The sequence below is a fragment of the Oncorhynchus mykiss genome, chromosome 5 (assembly GCF_013265735.2).
Source record: "Oncorhynchus mykiss isolate Arlee chromosome 5, USDA_OmykA_1.1, whole genome shotgun sequence".
Classification (NCBI taxonomy): domain Eukaryota; kingdom Metazoa; phylum Chordata; class Actinopteri; order Salmoniformes; family Salmonidae; genus Oncorhynchus; species Oncorhynchus mykiss.
Genome location: NC_048569.1, coordinates 64,796,061 through 64,815,892, shown reverse-complemented (window position 1 = coordinate 64,815,892; position 19,832 = coordinate 64,796,061). Strand labels below are relative to the sequence as shown.

Below are 19,832 nucleotides of genomic sequence, written 5' to 3'. Positions count from 1 at the left end.
CCACACCAAGGTCTTGACCTGACTGCAGTTCAGCATTGTAACCAACTTCAGTGGGCAAATGCTCACCTTCGATGGCCACTTGCATGCTAGAGAAGTGTGTTCTTCACGGATGAATCCTGGTTTCAAATGTACTGGGCAGATGGCAGACAGATTTACTGCCGTTGTGTGGGTAGCGGTTTGCTGATGTCAACTTTGTGAACAGAGTGCCCCATGGTGGCAGTGAGGTTATGGTATGGGTAGGCATAAGCTATGGACAACGAACACAATTGCATTTTATCGATGGCAATTTGAATACACAGAGATACTGTGACGAGATCTTGAGGCCCATTTCCGCTTCATGTTTCAGCATGATAATGCACAGTCCCATGTCGCAAGGATCTGTACACAATTCCTGGAAGCTGAAAATATCCCAGTTCTTCCATGGCCTGCATACTCATCAGACATGTCACCACCACCCATTGAGCGTGTTTGAGATGCTCTGGATCGAAGTGTATGACAGCCTGTTCAAGTTCCCACCGATATCCAGCAACTTCACACAGCCATTGAAGAGGAGTGGGACAACATTCCACAGGCCACAATCAACAGCCTGGTCAACTCTATGTGACCTTTAAAAAAAAGGTCACATAGAGTTGCCCGTATTCCCAATCATGTGAAATCCATAGATTCGGGCATAATGAATTTATTTCAATTGACTGATTTCATTATATGAGCTGTAATTCAGTAAAATCTTTTAAATTGTTGCATTTACATTTTTGTTCATTGTATGAAGAAGAAGAAGAAGAAGAACTGAACATCTAACTTCACCACAAAATATTGATACACCACCATATAGCATATGTAGAGCAGCAAGTTTATTTTAGGCTACTGTACAGAACAGTAATAAATACACAACAGAATTAGGATTGGACTGGCCTATTTATAAGCCATTATCATCATGTGATTATTTTCAGTCATGGACATCACAGTCCTGGCAGAGTCAGGAATATTGCCTACTTGAATGCCAAGCCAATATTTGACAAAAAAGCAATTATTTCAAACTGATCCAATAAAGTAAAATGTTATTTGTCACATGCGCCGAATACAACTGATGTAGACTTTACAGTGAAATGCTTGCTCATGAGCCCTTTCCAACGATGCAGATTTTAGCAATAATAATACAAATAAAAATAGCAACACAAGAGTAATAAAATACACAACACTGAAGCTATATACAGGGAATACCACTACCAGATCAGTGTGCAGGGGTACAAGGTATTTGATGTAGATATGTACATAAAGGCATGGTAAAGTGACTAGACATCAGAATAGATAATAATACCAGTAAGAATAAAGAACAGAGTTGCAGAAGCATATGATGAGTGTGAAAGTGTGTGTATGTTGTGTCGGTATGCGTGTGTGTGCATGTAGTGTATGTGAATGTGTGTGGGTTTTGTGTGAGAGTAAGTGTGGTGTGTGTGAGTGAGTGTGTACAGTATGTACAGTTGAAGTCAGAAGTCTACATACACTTAGGTTGGAGTCATTAAAACTTGTTTTTCAACCACTCCACACATTTCTTGTTAACAAACTATCATTTTGGCAAGTCGGTTAGGACATCTACAGTGCCTTGCGAAAGTATTCGGCCCCCTTGAACTTTGCAACCTTTTGCCACATTTCAGGCTTCAAACATAAAGATATAAAACTGTATTTTTTTGTGAAGAATCAACAAGTGGGACACAATCATGAAGTGGAACAACATTTATTGGATATTTCAAACTTTTTTAACAAATCAAAAACTGAAAAATTGGGCGTGCAAAATTATTCAGCCCCTTTACTTTCAGTGCAGCAAACTCTCTCCAGAAGTTCAGTGATGATCTCTGAATGATCCAATGTTGACCTAAATGACTGAATGAAAACCTGATGGTGTCTGCAAAAGACCTGAGACTGGGACGGAGATTTGTCTTCAAACAAGACAATGATCCAAAACATAAAGCAAAATCTACAATGGAATGGTTCAAAAATAAACATATCCAGGTGTTAGAATGGCCAAGTCAAAGTCCAGACCTGAATCCAATCGAGAATCTGTGGAAAGAACTGAAAACTGCTGTTCACAAATGCTCTCCATCCAACCTCACTGAGCTCAAGCTGTTTTGCAAGGAGGAATGGGAAAAAATTTCAGTCTCTCGATGTGCAAAACTGATAGAGACATACCCCAAGCGACTTACAGCTGTAATCGCAGCAAAAGGTGGCGCTACAAAGTATTAACTTAAGGGGGCTGAATAATTTTGCACGCCCAATTTTTCAGTTTTTGATTTGTTAAAAAAGTTTGAAATATCCAATAAATGTCGTTCCACTTCATGATTGTGTCCCACTTGTTGTTGATTCTTCACAAAAAAATACAGTTTTATATCTTTATGTTTGAAGCCTGAAATGTGGCAAAAGGTCGCAAAGTTCAAGGGGGCCGAATACTTTCGCAAGGCACTGTACTTTGTGCATGATACAAGTAATTTTTCCAACAATTGTTTACAGACAGATTATTCCACTAATAATTCACTATATCACAATTCCAGTGGGTTAGACATTTACATATATTAAATTGACTGTGCCTTTAAAAAGCTTAGAAAATTCCAGAAAATTATGTCATAGCTTTAGAAGCTTCTGAAAGGCTAATTGACACCATTTGAGTCATTTGGAGGTGTACCTGTGGATGTATTTCAAGGCCTACCTTCAAACTCAGTGCCTCTTTGCTTGACATCATGGGAAAATCAAAAGAAATCAACCAAGACCTCAGAAAAAAAATGGTCTGGTTCATCCTTGAGGACAATTTCCAAATGCCTGAAGGTACCACTTTCATCTGTACAAACAATAGTATGCAAGTATAAACACCATGGGACCACGCAGCCGTCATACCGCTCAGGAAGGAGACGCCTTCTGTCTCCTAGAGATTAACGTACTTTGGTGTGAAAAGTGCAACTCAATCCCAGAACAACAGCAAAGGACCTTGTGAAGATGCTGAAGGAAACAGGTATAAAAGTATCTATATCCACAGTAAAACAAGTCCTATATTGACATAAGCTGAAATGCCGCTCACCAAGGAAGAAACCACTGCTCCAAAACCTCCATTAAAAAAAGCCAGAATACGGTTTGCAACTGCACATGGGGACAAAGATTGTACTTTTTGGAGAAATGTCCTCTGGTCTGATGAAACAAAAATAGAACTGTTTGGCCATAATGACCATCGTTATGTTTGGAGGACAAAGGGGGAGGCTTGCAAGCTGAAGAACACCATCCCAACCGTGAAGCACGGGGGTGGCAGCATCATGTTGTGAGGGTGCTTTGCTGCATGAGGGACTGGTGCACTTCACAAAATAGATAGCTTCATGAGGAAGAAAATTATGTGGATATATTGAAGCAACATCTTAAGACATCAGTCAGGAAGTTAAAGCTTGGTCGCAAATGGGTCTTCCAAATGGACAATGACCCCAAGCATACTTCCAAAGTTGTGAGAAAATGGCTTAAGGACAACAAAGTCAAGGTATTGGAGTGGCCATCACAAAGCTCTGACCTCAATCCTATAGAAAATGTGTGGGCAGAACTGAAAAAGCGTGTGCGAGCAAGGAGGCCTACAAACCTGACTCAGTTATACCAGCTCTGTCAGGAGGAATGGGACAAAATTCACCCAAGCTTGCGGAAGGCTAACCCGAAACGTTTGACCCAAGTTAAACAATTTAAAGGCAATGCTACCAAATGCTAATTTAGTGTATGTAAACCTCTGACCCACTGGGAATGTGATGAAAGAAATAAAAGCTGAAATAAATCACTCTATACTATTATTCTGACATTTCACATTCTTAAAATAAAGTGGTGATCCTAACTGTCCTAAGACAAATAATTTTTATTAGGATTAAATGACAGTAATTGTGAAAAACTGAGTTAAAAGTATTTGGCTAAGGCGTATAAACTTCCGACTTCAACTGTATATTCTTGTGAGTGTGCATAGTAAGTGCAAGATAAGGTCAATGCAGATAGTACAAACATAGAGTAGAGAACTGCAAATTGATAGATGAGAATGAGAAAAATACATCTGATTAAAGGATGGATCACCCAAATTACAAAAGGACGGATTGGTTTCCTTACACCCTGTAGGCAGTCTGTGGACAAGGTACGATAGTGATCCAAGCTTTGATTCCACGCTCCATGTCCAAATCATCAATGAAGTAACTTAATTGAGCTAGGCAACCAATGTCAGTCACTTTAAGATGATTTGGACCGGAAAGCAAAAAATGTACTTGCATTGGTTTTGGACTGCATTTGAAAACAGTGGCCAGGTAAACATAAACAAAGCATGGATTGCTGTCTTACATTGTCCATAGAGTGCTTAGGCCTACATGGTAATGAAACCAATATGTACTATCCCTTTAATTCTCTACAAAATGTTAGCAATGTATATCTGTCTTCCTCAGGTGTTGAATTGTACCTACCATAAAGTTGGAACATTTGTGGCCTACTTTTGCAACAGTGGAGTAGGCTAACTATAGATGTTTGACAAAAGATGGGCGTTGTCCATCCAGTCAAATTTCTGGATCTGTGGTCGACACTCCTCGAAAGGAAAGATTGTTTGTTGCATAGAGTTAGATAGAGGGCTCTAGTACTACAAACGAATTTTAGCACGGGGAAAGCGTTTAAGGACTTTCACTATTTTTAAGTAGTCAACTGGGTGGGACTTCCCATGGGAAAAGGAAGGATCACATAATTTCATCCAGATCACCAGGTGGATCAGCCAATGAATTACACTCGTGAGCAAGCATTCCATAACTGCAGATGGCAGTAAAACATTCCATAACTGCAGGTGGCGGTAAATTGCCAAACTTGGCGTTGTGCCTGTTCAAACACACTCCAGGTGACAGTATGTACCCTTTCAGTTGGTTTGCCAACTCAAATAAGAAAATTGGCTACTTCAAAATGGAGATGGTTCTCAATAGCCCTGCCAGAGATACTGTATATAATGACGAGATGGTCAACGCCCTAACAATGGGAGTCATTATCCCAAGGGCCGAAAAGCAGGCGCTCTGCATATAGCTGTGTATTACCGCTTCGCCTCTACCTCTCTGGCACTGTCAGTGCTCTCACAGACATGCCTATCTAAGTCTATGGTTTGTCGGTTTCTCTAACAAACTTGGCAGTTTTTAGACCTGCCCGCAATGACAGCGTGTAAACCCCACCCATTCAGCTTTGATTACCCCCCCTCATTCTCTGTCTTGATTTGCTTTCGCTCTGTCAGTGACTTTTCCTCCCAAGTGTAGCCAGCAACAAGGTAGTGAGTGAGTGTACATCACACCCGGGCTGACGCGTGATTACCAAGGGGAAAAAATTAAAAGGGGCGATAAACGCACGAAACATTCAAGGCAATGCCCCTTTTGTTGTCAGCGAGCGTTTTATAAGTGTTTGATTAGTTTGAATCTATCTACATTTTTGGAGGATGATACCACAATGAACGTTAGCCAAATTTGGCGTTTTAGCTAGCTAAGTGTCATATATGTTTAGCTAGCCCGCCTAGCTATATATTTTAGCCAGCTATCTAACGTTAGCCATACTTGTTAGCTAGGTGGTCACGGCTGGCAAATACAACACAAGCTAGGTACAGTACAGTAGCTTGCTATCCTAGCTAGATAACGCGAGTACTTTTTTTGTTTTTAATCTTCGTCGTGTTTTGCCGTTTAACAGCTAGTTAGAAATTTAGTTAACTAGCAGATGGACAGTTTCATTCACAGAGGCTCTTTGTCACTACTCGGACGTTTTATGGTCTTGGTTCTGGGGCGGCTAGGCGTAGCATGAGACTGTACAGATGTGGCAGCCAAGTTTGTCCCGTTGTCTCCGGGTCTTGGGTTGGTAAGCACACGGCAATTTAAATGCGTTGGAAGAGTCGTTGCTGGAGAACTACGACATTTAGTTAGAAATACATTGGTCATTTTTGGACTGAAACGTTAACTATCCTGTTGACTGTGAAGAGCTAGCTAGCTATTGTCGCTGGCTAGGTGCTATCGCGTTTAACTGGGCCATATTAGCTAGTTGTATCTGCCTTGACTAGAGACTTACAAGCTGTCAAATATTTGCTGTAACTGCCCAATGCTAGCTCGCGCAAAGGCGTCCTCAAGAGGCCAAACTTCGTAGCTAGCTGGCTACATTTGTTGCATCCACACCACTCATTTATTTTTACCATTGGACTGTCCATTCGGATTTACAAAGGGAATTGGGACAATTATTTGCTATTAAGTGTGAGGTGTGGGCGCCGCATTCAAGTCTGGCGTTTAAATACTGCGGTGATGACTTTAGAATCCATGATGGGTTGTTGCCTGAGCGAGGAGGCGAAGGAGTCCAAACGAATCAACGCCGAGATCGATAAGCAGCTCCGTCGAGACAAGCGAGACGCGAGGAGGGAACTTAAACTTCTTTTGTTGGGTACAGTAACATTAAACCATTCTTCCTCCATACACACACGTCTTCAATTATTGTGATTGGTATGTGATGGCTTTCAATTTCGGAGTCAATTATGCATCATTGCTGAAGTGATACCATTCATCATAATGATATGAGTGTTGTATTTGATCTATAAGGATTTATAGTATGCAAAACAAGTTGCCCCCAATTACATAACAGCCATGCTGTTGCTGTTGTAAACCACAACGTTTCCCTACGTTATCCGATATGTAAAGCGATTTGACTTTATGATTTGGATGGCATTGTGAGAGCAACTCTGCATTGTTTGTAAAGGACTCGTGCATATCACGGGAAAGTCTACACCTGTTGTATTTGAAACATGTGACAAATAAATATTTTATTTTGAGGATTCTACGTGAAGTATTACAGTGCATAGGACAAACATGAGCCCCACAGTGGACACGTCATAAAACCTAGCAGTCAAGCACAGAAATCGTTCCAATCGTTTTTTTCACCATTCATTTTTCCCATAGGAGATTGTAGAACCAGTTCAAACAAGGTCTGTTTTATGTAGGCTTTCCCTGGTGTGACGTTTTGATAACTGAAAATGTATCTTTGACAATGTGACATTTATCAGTATCAAGTTAATTTCCCCTCAGCAAAGTATTTATCAGCAAAGTGGTTTTATTTCGAGGGTGTTGGGAGCACTGTAAGTTATTTAAGATAACTTCCAAGAGTTACAGTTTCAAAAGATGGGCAGGGACTCCACTGTGCTGACTTTAGGGGGACGCTTGTTCCACCATTGGGGTGCCAGGACAGAGAAGAGCTTTGACTGGGCTGTGCGGGAGCTGCCCTCCCGTAGGGGTGGTTAGGGCCAAGAGACCAGAAGTGGCGGAATCGGTCTTGAAGATAATGCAAGCTTCAACTGGAAGCCACTTTGGATGGTTGAAGACCAGGCGGGCTGCGCCATTCTGAATAAGTTGATGGCACAAGCGGGGAGTCAAGCCAACAGTTGCACGAGTCTAGACCAGGATTTCTCAAACTCGGTCCTGGGGCTCCCACTGGGTGCACATTTTAGTTTTGTTCTAGCACCACACAGCTGATTCAAATAACCAACTAATCAAGCTTTGATTATTTGAATCAGCTGTGTGGTTCTAGGCAAAAACCAAAAAGTGCACCCAGTTTGGCCTGGATTAGGACCTGAGCTGTGTGAGGAAAGGTCGTACTCTTTGGGTGTTTTTAGAGCATGAACGAGTCTGCTTTAATGTTTGCAGAGAACTACAGGGTGTTGTCCAGGATTATGCCAAGGTTCTTTGCACTCTGGGATGGGGACACTGTGGACTTGTCAGCTGTGATGGAGAGTTCTTGAAGCGGGCAGGCCTTTCCCGGGAGGAGGACAGCTCCGAGGTTTAGCTTCAGGTGGTGGGCCAACATCCAAGCTGAGATATCTGTCAGACAATGTGTGTCGCCGCCTGGGTGTCAGAAAGGGGGTAAGGAAAAGAGATGTCATCCGCATAGTAATGATAGAATAGACAATGTGAGGAAATGACAGTGCAGAGTGACTGTGTGTAGAGAGAGAGAAGAGGGTCTAGAACCGAGCCCTGGGGGACACCAGTAGTGAAAGCACGTGGTGCAGACACAGATCCTGTCTACCTGCCAGGTAGGATGCAATCCAGGAATGTGCAGAGCCTGAGACACCCAACCCTGAGATGGTGGAGGATCTGATGGCTCACGGTTTTGAAGGCAGTGGATAGATCTAGGACCAAGGGGGGGCAAAGTAGGCCAACAGGCCGTAACTGGCCCGTCAGGCACTTCAATCCAGCCCGCGAGGCATACATATATTTATAAATTTGTAGTTACATTTTTTTACCCCTTTTTTTTCTCCCCAATTCCGTGGTATTCAATTGGTAGTTAGTCTTGTGCCATCTCTGCAACTCCCGTACAGAGGTTAAGGTCGAGAGCTGTGCGTCCTCCAAAACACGACCCAGCCAAGCCGCACTGCTTCTTGACACAATACCCGCTTAACCCAGAAGCCAGCCGCACCAATGTGTCGGAGGAAACATGCTACCGGCCTGTCACAGGAGTCACTAGAGCGCGATGGAACAAGGAAATCTTAGCCTGCCAAACCCTCTCCTAACACGGATGACGCTGGGCCAATTGTGCGCCGCCTCATGGGTCTTCCAGTCACGGCCAGCTGTAACACAGCCTGCGATCGAACCCAGGTCTGTAGTGATGCCTCAAGTACTGCGATGCAGTGCCTTAGACCACTGCGCCACTCGGGAGGACCCCACAAATTGATTTTAACCATTGGTCCCCCATCCATTGGTCCCCCATCCCGATGTGGCCCTCGAGCCAAAAAGTTTGCCCACCCCTGATCTAGGAGGATGAGGGGAGAAAGTCCGCTTTGGCAGAGTGGAGAGCCTCTGACACAGAGGAGAGTGGTCTGTTGAGTAAGCTGCCTTGACGCCTGTCTGGTTAGGGTCAAGAAGATTGTTCTAAGGGAGATAATGAGAGTTGGTCAGAGACCGCACGCTCAAGTGTTTTAGAAAGAGAAGAAAGGGATACCAGTCAATGGGTGGGTTTCCCTGTGGGTCCAGCTTTTTATTTGACTTTCATGGGCTTATCAACACCAAAGATAACAATTACATTTTAGAAAAACAATGGCAACACTAGCTATTCTCTTATGGAATTTGAAAGCCCTTAATATTGCTAGCAAATGTTCCAGCTGTCTTGATATTCTAGCAAGAAACCATATTGAAATAGCAATGCTCGAAGAAACACACCTGCACCAAAAGGACACGCATTAGAATAGAGAACCATTTGTACAAACTGGCTGATTTTTGATCAGCCCCAAACAAAATGAATGATGTAATCATAATGATACATAAACTCAATCACCATCATTGGTAAAGACCAAGAAGTGTATAATGTATCCATAATGGAAAGAGAACGGCCTTTATTAATGTGTATTCTCAATGTATATAATCATATATTTTTTGATTCTCTGAACAGCGTGTTAGAATTAACTGAATTCCAACTGTTTATTGGGACAGACGGGAATGCCATTATGGACATATCTAGTACAAATCTAATAAGACCACTACAATTCACAGGCAACCAAGTCTCTCCAACATATACTATTTGATTACAACCTTATTGATGCCTGGTGAGCTTATAACCCTAAAGCAAAAGATTACTCTTTCTATTAAACAGGCACAAAACATTCTCCCAAGTCGATTTAATACTATTATCTACTCTATTTTCTTAAATCAAGAAAATGGAAATTCAACATTTAAGCCTTTCTGATCATCATGCTCGTTACTGCCAGATACACATTTCAGAATCTTGTAAAAGAGCCACAAGGTGGAGCTTTAATATTTCCTTACTACAAATCTTACTTTCTATGAAAATTTGAAATTGAATGAATTCATAATGATTTACCCCATTTTTCTCCTCAATTTTGTGATATCCAGTTGGTATTTATAGTCTTGTCCCATCGCTGCAACTTCTGTATGGACTCGGGAGAGGCGAAGGTCGAGAGCCATGTGTCCTCAAGCACTGCACTGCTTCTTGACACACTGCTCGCTTAACCCTGGAAGCCACCCGCACCAATGTGTCGGAGGAAACACCATACTGCTGGCAACCGTGTCAGCGTGCATGCGCCCGGCCTGCCACAGGAGTCGCTAGAGCGTGACCAAACCCTTCCCTAACCCGTACGATGTTGGGCCAGTCTCCCGGTCGCGGGATCGAACCGGGGTTTGTAGTGATGCCTCAAGCACTACGATGTAGTGCCTTAGACTGCAGGAGGCCTAGATTGAGTAATTAAAAAAAATATATATAAGAACTCCTCTCAACTGAGGAAGCCTGCTTGCTGGGAGCCCTCATTTCTCTCCATGAACTCAAAAGGGTATTGGATAACATGAATAAAGGCACCTGGTTGTGACTGTATTCCTCCTGAGGTCTATTTAACACTTTGGAATCAATTAGTTCCACCGTTACTGTTACTTGAAAATATTAACACAGCCGTTCAAAGGTTCATTTGGAAGGGATTTAAATACAGCACTAATTCCGCTTTTATTAAAAAGGTTACGGATGCCACACAGTGCTCTCACAAACTCCCTCTCTTTGATAAACACAGTTTAATATCTATTTTCAAATGTTCTGTCTTCCCGTCTCGAAACTTACTTACCCAAATTGATACATCTGGACCAAAGCGAGTTTATTAAATGATTATCCTCAGAACCTCCGTCTATTACATACCTTACATGCTTCATCAGAAACTAAAGCTCCTTGGGCAGTTCTCTCGACGCAGAAAAAGCTTTTGATAGACTAGAAGGGTCATATCTTTAGTTGGTTTTTGAACATATGGGTCTTAGCTCCAATTTCATGATTAAAGTACTATATGACAATCCCTCAGCCATAGTAATAACAGGCAATACCTGTTCCGTTCAGAATAACTAGAAGTAGCAGGTAAGGTGATTCTCTCACCTCTTCAATTTGTCTATGGATCCCCTGGCCCGGGCGATTTGATAATTGATGGAAATTACTCATCTCTCACTTCTATGGATCACATAATCTCATTATATGCTGACGATATCTGACTTTCTCTTGACAATATATCTCAATCCCTCCCAAAAGCTCAGATAATCATAGACAAATGCAGCTCTATTTCAAGTTATAAAATCTAACAATCTGCCACTCGACCCTGATGGAGGACTCCATCCCAATAGTTTCCCATTTGAAATATTTGGGAATAGAGATATTCCCTTCCTTAGATAAAACCATGGCCTGAAACTTTAACAGAACACTCAATTAAATTCGACCGGACTAGATGGATCCATGGTTTTTTAACCGGCAGATTATCTATTATCAAGATTAATATATTGCCACAGCTGAATTTTTGTAGTTAAATGCTTCCCTTGTCTCCCCCTTCTGGCTATTGTGATCAAATCCATAGCGCGGCTTCAAAATGTATATGGCCAGCAATGTTTTCGGCACTGAGCAAATTTCAGGTCTGAGCGCAAACTTGAACATAGTGAAAATTTGGTGCAACTTCCAGCGCGTGTTTGCTATGAACAGTTAGGCTGTACCTGCAATACAGTTTTAAGTGGTCATGTAGACTACTGTGGCTATTTTATCATAATGTAAGCCTACCAGAGTGGCCTACCATCAAAACCAATGGAGCTTATGTATCCCATAACATTTTAATATAGAAATAGCTGTTATATAATTTAGCCTACAGTAGCAGTCAATTTGTGGTGTTCAATGTAGGCCTACATTCCATAAGACTTTTAGAAAAAAACATGCATGGCTTGACATGAACCTGTTTATCCACTTGTGCTCCAGACAAGGAGGTGGTAAAAATGTTGATTTTTGATGCAAGAAACCACTTAAGAAAATAAAATGCATTATTATTCCCATACCATGATTACAGAGAATCAGACAAACTATGCCACCCTCTGCCTATTGGCTACTTAGCTTATTCAAGCCTGTCTCAAAATACAACACTGCCCCTTTAAGACAAAAAATAGCTCTTTACCTGACATGCTTTTCAAAGATGTCTAGAAATGTATAAGTTTTGTGCTCTTGTAGGAAGCAATCACTCTCCCATTGCTGACTACAAATGATCTATATCTGTGCAAATAATTCACTAACTAGCAAAGAATATGAACAAAATGTGCACACGTGGCTACATGCAGCTCTCGCTTTGATCTTAAAACAAGTGCATCTACTCACGATCATGCTGTAAACACAGTACAGTTCAATGTAAATGGCACAAATCCATATTATGGTGAAGCTCTATTTGCATGTAAGCCTACAGCTCTGATTGTTTATGCCACACTGGTCTGTGTAGAGTATGGGCTGACTACAACAAAATCTATTGCATAGTTTGTCTTGTTTCGCTATATTGCATTGAAAGTGGCTAATATTGCATTGATTCAATCAACAGCCACAGTGAAGGGAAACCTTGATCGTGTTAACATGGAAAACTCTAGAACACTGGTCATCAACCCTTTCTGAGTCAAGATCACAGATTCAAAATGCAAGCCAAGATCTACCGCTCAGATTTTTTTATAACAGGACTTAAAAAACGCAAGGCTAAAACAGTACTGTAGCAATGATGTTTGTGCAGTAAGCTATAGGCCCAATACATTATCACCGCATATTTTTAAATTTTATTTCACCAGGAAGGCTAGTTGAGAAAAGTTCTCATTTACAACTGCGACCTGGCCAAGATGTTTATTTTTAAATTTTTTTAACCTTTATTTAACTAGGCAAGTCAGTTAAGAACAAATTCTTATTTTCAATGATGGCCTAGGAACAGTGGGTTAACTGCCTGTTCAGGGGCAGAACGACAGATTTGTACCTTGTCAGCTCGGGGGTTTGAACTTGCAACCTTCTGGTTACTAGTCCAACGCTCTAACCACTAGGCTACCCTGCAGTGTGAACAGACAACAACACAGAGTAAACAATAAACAAGTCAATAACACAGTAGAAAAAAAAGTCTATATACATTGTGTGCAAAAGGCATGAGGTAGGCGAATAATTACAATTTAGCAGATTAACACTGGAGTGATAAATGATCAGATGGTCATGTGCAGGTAGAGATACTGGTGTGCAAAAGAGCAGTAAAGTAAATAAATAAAAACAGTATGGGGATGTGGTAGGTAAATTGGGTGGGCTATTTACCGATGGACAGCTGCAGCGATCGGTTAGCTGCTCAGATAGATGTTTAAAGTTGGTGAGGGAGATAAGTCTCCAACTTCAGCGATTTTTGCAATTCGTTCCAGTCACAGGCAGCAGAGAACTGGAAGGAAAGGCGGCCAAATGAGGTGTTGGCTTTAGGGATGATCAGTGAGATACACTTGCTAGAGCGTGTGCTATGGGTAGGTGTTGCCATCGTGAACTGAGATAAGGCGGAGCTTTATATTGGCTTTGCTTGAATTGCCCTGCTAATGCATTATTTGTCAGGCCATTTTAATTAAACAAAAAAATATATACATTATCGTTCAGACGTTTGGGGTTACTTAGAAATGTCCTTGTTTTTGAAAGAAAAGCAATGTTTTTGTCCATTTTAAAAGAACATCAAATTGATCAGAAATACAGTGTAGACGTTAATGTTGTAAATTACTATTGTAGTTGGAAACGTCTGACTCTGCCGTCTACACGGTATTTCTAATCAATTTCATGTTATTTTAATGGACAAAAAAATGTTTTTTCTTTCAAAAACAAGGACATTTCTAAGTAACCCCAAACTTTTGAACGGTAATGTATATATTTAAAAATTTGAGGTAGGATATATGATTACACCGGTAAAATATCTGTTGTATTACTTGTGAAGCACAGCTGAGTGAACATATATTTAATTGGGCTGATGGTGCCTGCATCTGATGGTCAGTTTCAGCAGATGGAGGGTCCCCCTCTCAAAATCTCCCTGACCAAAAAGGGTCACAGTCTTCCAGATTAAGACACAAGTTGAGTTGCTCTGCATTATTTCTGCCTCATGCACAAATTCATGTTGCTCTTATGAACAGAGGAAGTGAAATATTCCTCTATTTATTACTGCTGCAGTGCTTGTTGTAGCACTGAATGGAAATAGGAAAAAGGTGCATTTTATAAGTTTTGAATACAAAGTGTTGACAGTGCTGAGTAAGAACTTAAACATGAATTCACTCATAGAAACAGCATCTCTTTGCTGTATTTGTTGTCTCTCTAGTCATGGTTTTAAACATTTTGGAATTTCACAGTATCAACTTTGCTGTAGCTTTCTTTTATGCCTGCTACGATACTGCAGACACTGTCATCTGAGCCATCCGATTGGCTAGCGGTAGGCTTATAGTGCAATTGATTTGCTCTCTGTGCCTGCCCATGAAGGTAGTTTGTACCTTGAGACACATGAAATAGTTAAAAATGGCAACAGATCGCCTACCCGGCACAGGGCAGCTGGATCGGATGCACCTACCGCCAACATCCCGAGACAAAACAAAAAAAAATAGCAACAAGGCTTTATCGTTGGGTTTTTTACAGAACATCAACTGGTTGTTGACAACTGCGCTAGATAGTTGAGTGATGTTCAATATCGTGCTTCATTTCTGCTCGGCAGTCCAGGGGGAGCTGCGCAGCCGATTCTGGCATACTGCACGCACAGCTGAGTGAACATTGATTGCAAGGTAAGTGAGCCTGGAAAAAATTTATGAACTTGGAAAGAGGTAGGACAATTATCCATACCAAACTTCAAATTGTATTTACAGGCGCTAGTACATCCTAAATTGGTTTCGACATGATTCTTCTGCCCCCTGGCTGAGAAGAGAGAGAAATATGGTGTCTCCTATTATCCTGGAAGAGGTGGTCTTCACTCATATATCCTATAATGAATGTCAACTTCGCTTTCGTCCAATTATTACTCAATTTCTATTTCTCTGTCAACTTGACGGCCGACGATGGTGATGACATCGTGATGTCACAAATTTTCTGCACCTCCAGAGTCTGGTGATGGGCAGCGCAGTGCAGTGAGCACACAGCAGGGTGCTTATTTGCCATTGTCTCAATTTTCAATACATAATTATATATACGAAGGTATGTGGACACCCCTTCAACTTAGTGATTTCGGCTACTTCAGCCACACCTGTTGCTGATGGGTATAAAGTCGAGCACACATCCATGCAATGTCCATAGACAAACATTGGCAGTAAAATGGCCTTACTGAAGAGCTCAGTGACTTTTAATGTGACACCATCATAGGATGCCACCTTCCCAACAAAAAGTCAGTTTGTCAAATTTCTGCCCCAGTGAACTGTAATTGCTGTTATTGTGAAATGGAAACATTTAGGAGCAACAATGACTCAGCCGCAAAGTGGTAGGCCACACAAGGTCACCGAATGGGACCACCGACTGCTGAAGCGCGTAAAAGTTGTCTTATCTCGGTTTCAACACTCACTACCGAGTTCCAAACTGCCTCTGGAAGCAAGGTCAGCCCAAGAACTGTTCGTAGGGAGCTTCGAAATGGATTTCCATGGCCGAGCAGCCGCACACAAGCCTAAGATCACCATGTGCAATGTCAAGCGTTGGCTGGAGTGGTGTAAAGCTTGCCGCCATTGGACTCTGGAGCAGTGGAAACGTGTTCTCTGGAGTGATGAATCGCTTCACCTTCTGGCAGTCCGATGGACGAATCTGGGTTTTGTGGATGCCAGGAGAACTCTACCTGTCCGAATGCATTGTGCCAACTGTAAAGTTTGGAGGAGGAATAATGGATTTGAATATTATTTTGAAATTTGAAATTATAATGTGCAATTAGGAACTGTTAGGTCTAGTTCTTTTTGACCATGTCTTAGGTCTACCTAAAGGTTTCTGAAAAAGAACATCAGTATGTTCACTTTTTCTGTATCAGAGTAGCAAACTCCGCAGGACACGGCCCGCAACCAAAACATGCGGACTCTCCTTCACTGCAGCCGATGTGAGTAAAACATTTAAACGTGTTAACCCTCGCAAGGCTGCAGGCCCAGACGGCATCCCCAGCTGCGCCCTCAGAGCATGCGCAGACCAGCTGGCTGGTGTGTTTACGGACATATTCAATCAATCCTTATCCCAGTCTGCTGTTCCCACATGTTTCAAGAGGGCCACCACTGTTCCTGTTCAAAAGAAAGCTAAGGTAACTGAGCTAAACGACTACCGCCCCATAGCACTCACTTCCGTCATCATGAAGCGCTTTGAGAGACAAGTCAAGGACCATAATACCTCCACCCTACCTGACACCCTAGACCCACTCCAATTTGCTTACCGCCCAAATAGGTCCACAGACGATGCAATCTCAACCACACTGCACACTTCCCTAACCTATCTGGACAAGAGGAATCCCTATGTGAGAATGCTGTTAATTGACTACAGCTCAGCATTTAAGACCATTAGTACCCTCCAAGCTCGTCATCAAGCTCGAGACCCTGGGTCTCGATCCCGCCCTGTCAACTGGGTACTGGACTTCCTGACGGGCCGCCCCCAGGTGGTGAGGGTAGGTAACATCTCCACCCCGCTGATCCTCAACACTGGGGCCCCACAAGGGTGCGTTCTCAGCCCTCTCCTGTACTCCCTGTTCACCCATGACTGCGTGGCCATGCACGCCTCCAACTCAATCATCAAGTTTGCAGACGACACTACAGTGGTAGGCTTGATTACCAACAACGACGAGACGGCCTACAGGGAGGAGGTGTGGGCCCTCGGCATATGGTGTCAGGAAAATAACCTCACACTCAACGTTAACAAAACTAAGGAGATGATTGTGGACTTCAGGAAACAGCAGAGGGAGCACCCCCCTATCCACATCGATGGGACAGTAGTGGAGAGGGTAGTAAGTTTTAAGTTCCTCGGCGTACGCATCACAGACAAACTGAATTGGTCCACCCACACAGACAGCATCGTGAAGAAGGCGCAGCAGCGCTTCTTCAACCTCAGGAGGCTGAAGAAATTCGGCTTGTCACCAAAAGCACTCACAAACTTCTACAGATGCACAATCGAGAGCATCCTGGCGGGCTGTATCGCCGCCTGGTACGGCAACTGCTCCGCCCACAACCGTAAGGCTCTCCAGAGGGTAGTGAGGTCTGCACAACGCATCACCGGGGGCAAACTACCTGCCCTCCAGGACACCTACACCACCCGATGTTACAGGAAGGCCATAAAGATCATCAAGGACAACAACCACCCGAGCCACTGCCTGTTCACCCCGCTATCATCCAGAAGGCGAGGTCAGTACAGGTGCATCAAAGCGGGGACCGAGAGACTGAAAAACAGCTTCTATCTCAAGGCCATCAGACTGTTAAACAGCCACCACTAACATTGAGTGGCTGCTGCCAACACACTGACTCAACTCCAGCCACTTTAATAATGGGAATTGATGGAAATTGATGGAAAATATATCACTAGCCACTTTAAACAATGCTACTTAATATAATGTTTACATACCCTACATTATTCATCTCATATGTGTATATACTGTACTCTATATCATCTACTGCATCTTTATGTAATACATGTATCACTAGCCACTTTAAACTATGCCACTTTGTTAACACCCTACATTACTCATCTCATATGTATATACTGTACTCGATACCATCTACTATATCTTGCCTATGCCGTTCTGTACCATCACTCATTCATGTATTTTTGTACATATTATTTATTCCTTTACACTTGTGTGTATAAGGTAGTCGTTTTGGAATTGTTAGATTACTCGTTGGTTATTACTGCATTGTCGGAACTAGAAGCACAAGCATTTCGCTACACTCTCATTAACATCTGCTAACCATGTGTATGTGACAAATAAATTTGATTTGATCATGGACTTGTTAGAGGTCTGTCCATCTTTTGCCCTTTCGTCAGGTCTGCTGGCTCACCTTTATCATTCGGCCTGTAAACAAAGAACTGCCAACTAGGCGTAAATATGCTTTTCTTTCCCACAAAGTCAGCCACAGATTTTCTGATTTAGCATAGCCATACTGTAGTGGAACTTCCTTGTTCTACAGTTTGAAACTGTTGGAAAGTAGTTCAATGGAAGAATATTGCAAATGCACTTAGCCAGATCAAGATGCCATCACAATAGCCTACACTTGATACACTATATTTGTTTTGAACCTTTTCACACGTACTAACGGGTGTGATCATTCTACAGTGGTCCCTGCAGCGTATGCTCAAACCGATGTGATTATTAAGCTAATTTAGAGCGTCCAGTTTCGATTGACGCAATGCAACAGTCAGCATTGGAGCTAGCCACTTAAAAAAAAATTCCTGAACGTGACCAGTTTATTTTTGGATGCAATGTTAAGAAATTCACAGAAGTAGCGACAGCATACACAATCATCCAAACTGGAAAATGTAGGCTATGTTAGCGCTAACTGAGGAAAGATTGACGTAACTCAAGCTGCCATTTTTAGAGAACTCTTGGCTGACAGAAGCCACAATATGAATGGGCTAATAGTAATTACTATTCACAATTCATTACATCACGGGTGAGCTCAACAATGATCTAAATACGAGACACTTTCTAGAAATCAAAAGTAATCCGACGATGGATAGTTTGTGTGCGCCCCCATGTTTGTTCTTTTGCGTCAAATAAAAATGAGGAGACGAGTTTCATTTGCAGTATACATGTTGAAGGGGTTGTCATCTACTATTGTTCACTTGCCTTCATTCACTTCTGGAAGTTTACTCGAAAGATAAGTGAACCATTGCTTCACCTCATAACGTCTTTGGTCTGACAGACGTTTACGTGACACCCAGAATGCATTGTGTGTCAACAAACATGGCGCCGCAAATAGCTTAGCCTTAGCTCATTTTATAATCAGGACAACAAAACACCCAAAAAGTATTTTACACACATAGGTGTCTGTTACAATCAATGCAATAATCGGAATGCATTATTTGTCACCAGTACTTGAAAACGGTAAATGCATTATGCTCCGTACATACATAGATACATACATAGGAAACAAGATGATATACAGAAAATAATGCACTTACTTTGATAGGAACGCACATATCCAAAGTTATTATTTGTAAGTAAAACAACAATGCGAGTGCCAGCCAGAAAATGTGCAAGACTGCGCAAATGTTTGCATACTTGATGTGCGTAAAAAATGGGGAAGGGCTGTGCTCGAAGAGCGACATTTGTCCGGCTCAGTAAAGATTCAAACATAAATTGTCCGCAACACTGAAATGCACTACTTCACCTCAAATCAAACTGTTGTTAGAAAATACAACCTGTTTGAAAATCAAATTGAATCATAGCTTCTAGATAATTAGCAGGCAGCTCGAGTTAACTGTAGTGTTGCGTAACGTCACATTTTGGAACAGTGAGTGCATTCTGACATCACGTGCATAAAAAAAAAACTTGGGCTGCGGCGACCATTAGAAAAGGTTAGAAGGTAGGTTAAAATTATTGATATCTGAGTATTGTTATGGACAATAAAAACATAATCCAACCAATTTTGGAAAATCATTCTGCAGCCTAGACTAGATAATTTTTCAATAACTAGGCCTAGCAATGTCCTTTACCAGACTCTGGAGGTGCAGTCAAATTTGTGACATCACGATGTCATCACCATCGACAGTGGCTGTCAAACATAGTTGACAAATAGAAGTTGCGTAATAATTGGACGAAAGCGAAGTTGACATTCATTATTGGATATATGAGTGAAGACCACATCTTCCAGGATAATAGGAGACACCATATCTCTATTCTCAGCCAGAGGGCAGAAGAATCATGTCAACCAATTTAGGATGTACTAGCGCCTGTAAATACAATTTGAAGTTTGGTATGGATAATCCTCCTACCTCTTTCCAAGTTCGTGCATTTTTTCCAGGCTCACTTACCTTGCAATCAATGTTCACTCTGAGCTGCGCGCGCAGTATCCCAGAATCTGCTGCGC

The 19,832-nt window shown here is 42.0% G+C and overlaps 2 protein-coding genes across 5 annotated transcripts in view; one reads left to right on the top strand and one right to left on the bottom strand.

Annotated features, from left to right (window-relative positions):
* Positions 1-4,652, bottom strand: part of LOC110524331 (guanine nucleotide-binding protein subunit alpha-11) — a 31,615-nt gene extending 26,963 nt beyond the window's left edge. The window contains exon 1 of one of the 2 annotated variants that reach the window (XM_036978081.1): positions 4,458-4,652. In XM_036978081.1, the coding sequence (XP_036833976.1) occupies positions 4,458-4,473 (16 nt within the window). In that variant the 5' untranslated portion in view covers positions 4,474-4,652. The remainder of the gene's footprint in view (positions 1-4,457) is intronic. The other variant, XM_036978082.1, reaches the window with a different exon arrangement.
* Positions 4,653-5,228: 576 nt separating this feature from the next.
* LOC110524330 (guanine nucleotide-binding protein subunit alpha-11) overlaps positions 5,229-19,832 on the top strand; it is a 108,798-nt gene continuing 94,194 nt past the window's right edge. The window contains exon 1 of one of the 3 annotated variants that reach the window (XM_021603873.2): positions 5,229-6,435. In XM_021603873.2, coding sequence (XP_021459548.2) covers positions 6,300-6,435 — 136 coding nt within the window. In that variant the 5' untranslated portion in view covers positions 5,229-6,299. The remainder of the gene's footprint in view (positions 6,436-19,832) is intronic. The other 2 variants (XM_021603870.2, XM_021603871.2) reach the window with 2 other exon arrangements.